This window comes from Pezoporus occidentalis, unplaced genomic scaffold (assembly GCF_034315485.1).
Source record: "Pezoporus occidentalis ecotype Australia unplaced genomic scaffold, CSIRO_AGI_Poc_V1 ctg1554, whole genome shotgun sequence".
NCBI classification, from domain to species: domain Eukaryota; kingdom Metazoa; phylum Chordata; class Aves; order Psittaciformes; family Psittacidae; genus Pezoporus; species Pezoporus occidentalis.
The window spans coordinates 1-1706 of NW_026913377.1; the positions used below are offsets into that span (position 1 = coordinate 1).

At 51.4% G+C, this 1706-nt stretch overlaps 1 protein-coding gene across 1 annotated transcript; it reads left to right on the forward strand.

Annotated features, from left to right (window-relative positions):
• Positions 1 to 3: 3 nt before the first annotated feature.
• Positions 4 to 710, forward strand: LOC134160066 (olfactory receptor 14J1-like). The gene has a single exon (XM_062611707.1). The coding sequence runs from the start codon at positions 4 to 6 to the stop codon at positions 688 to 690; it is 687 nt and encodes a 228-aa protein (XP_062467691.1). The 3' UTR covers positions 691 to 710.
• Positions 711 to 1706: the final 996 nt, after the last annotated feature.

Here is a 1706-nt window from a genome sequence, read left to right on the forward strand (position 1 = left end):
GCCATGTCCTACAACCGCTACGTGGCCATCTGCAAGCCCCTGCACTATGGGACCCTCCTGGGCAGCAGAGCTTGTGTCCACATGGCAGCAGCTGCCTGGGGCACTGGGTTTCTCAGTGCTCTGCTGCACACAGCCAATACATTTTCACTGCCCCTGTGCCGAGGCAATGCTGTGGAGCAGTTCTTCTGTGAAATCCCCCAGATCCTCAAGCTCTCCTGCTCACACTCCTACCTCAGGGAAGTTGGGCTTCTTGTGGTTGGCGTCCTGATTGTTGTTGGCTGTTTTGTTTTCATTGTGGGGTCCTATGTGCAGATCTTCAGGGCCGTGCTGAGGATGCCCTCTGAGCAGGGACGCCACAAAGCCTTTTCCACGTGCCTCCCTCACTCGGCCGTGCTTTCCCTCTTTGTCAACACTTCTGTCTTTGCCTGCCTGAAGCCCCCTTCCATCTCCTCCCCATCCCTGGATCTGGTGGTGTCAGTGCTGTACTCGGTGGTGCCTCCAGCAGTGAACCCCCTCATCTACAGCCTGAGGAACCGGGAGCTCAAGGATGCTGTGAGGAAGCTGGTGACCAGATGTGTTTCAGCAGATATACGCTGCTTGCTTTACCCTGGAAAGGGCTTCCAGTGTAGGTCATGGCAGGCCATGTCTGTCTTTCCTGCTTTACATTTGTTTTCCTATTTCAATTTGTGATGATGTTGTCTTCATAGAAATGTCAGGTTTCATCTCCTAATTAAGTTGCCACTCGTGTTGTGTGACCCACAGACTTTGTGTCACTCTGGTCTCTGATTGTATTTAAGGGAAATAAATGATCCTGCAGCAACTTCTTCTCTGTGATATGTCCTCACATGTCAGGAATGAAGGGGAATGCAAGCAGCTTTCTGGCTGCTCCAGCTCTGGGATGGCTGCTCTGTGCCTGGAGCAGGAAGAGCTCTTGGGGAGCCCAAGGCCTGGGGCTGTTGTGCTGGTGTGGGGCGATGGGAAGGCATGGGGGAGCTGCAGAGCTCTCAGGGTGTCCTGGGGAGGAGAGCAGGGGACACAGGGGTCCCTGCAGGGGACTGCCCTGCAGTGGCACAGGCTGGGGCTGCCTGGCTGAGAACAGCCCATGGGAAAGGTCTGGGTGGGCAGGAGCTGGACAGGAGGCAGCAAGGGAGGACAGCAGCATCGGGGGCTGTATGAGCAGGTGTCGGAGTCGCGGAAGACAAGCCTCATGCTATCATGGTCAGCAAGTCTCGTTTATTTAGCAAAATACAGCCATTTTTATAGTCTCAGTGTTAGATACAATTTCTGCTAGGGTACAATAAAATCATTGGTTAGTTTGTGCTGACACAGGGGTTTCTAAATAACCGCGACCGCTTCTTGTTTCAACATGTTTCAACTTGCTCAAGCATTACCGTTGCGCTATCTCAGCAAGCATACATCCTGTCCTTGAGCAACCATTGACCACACAGTTGCTGCTGTGTCCTTCGGCCTAGATCTTGACTAGTTGCACAGTCTCGTGGCCTTTGTCCTGCAGCCATTCTGCTGTCAGGCTCTCTACACTTCCCCCGTTTTCTTTAGTAGCAAGCATAGCCATTTTATGATTAAAAGCATTCGATATCATTTTTTGTAAACACTGCATGATACACGGTAAAAGCAAAATTGCGAGCAAAATTATAGCCAGCACCAAAGTAAGTTTTTCTATCAAAGTGATTAACCAAGGAGATAAT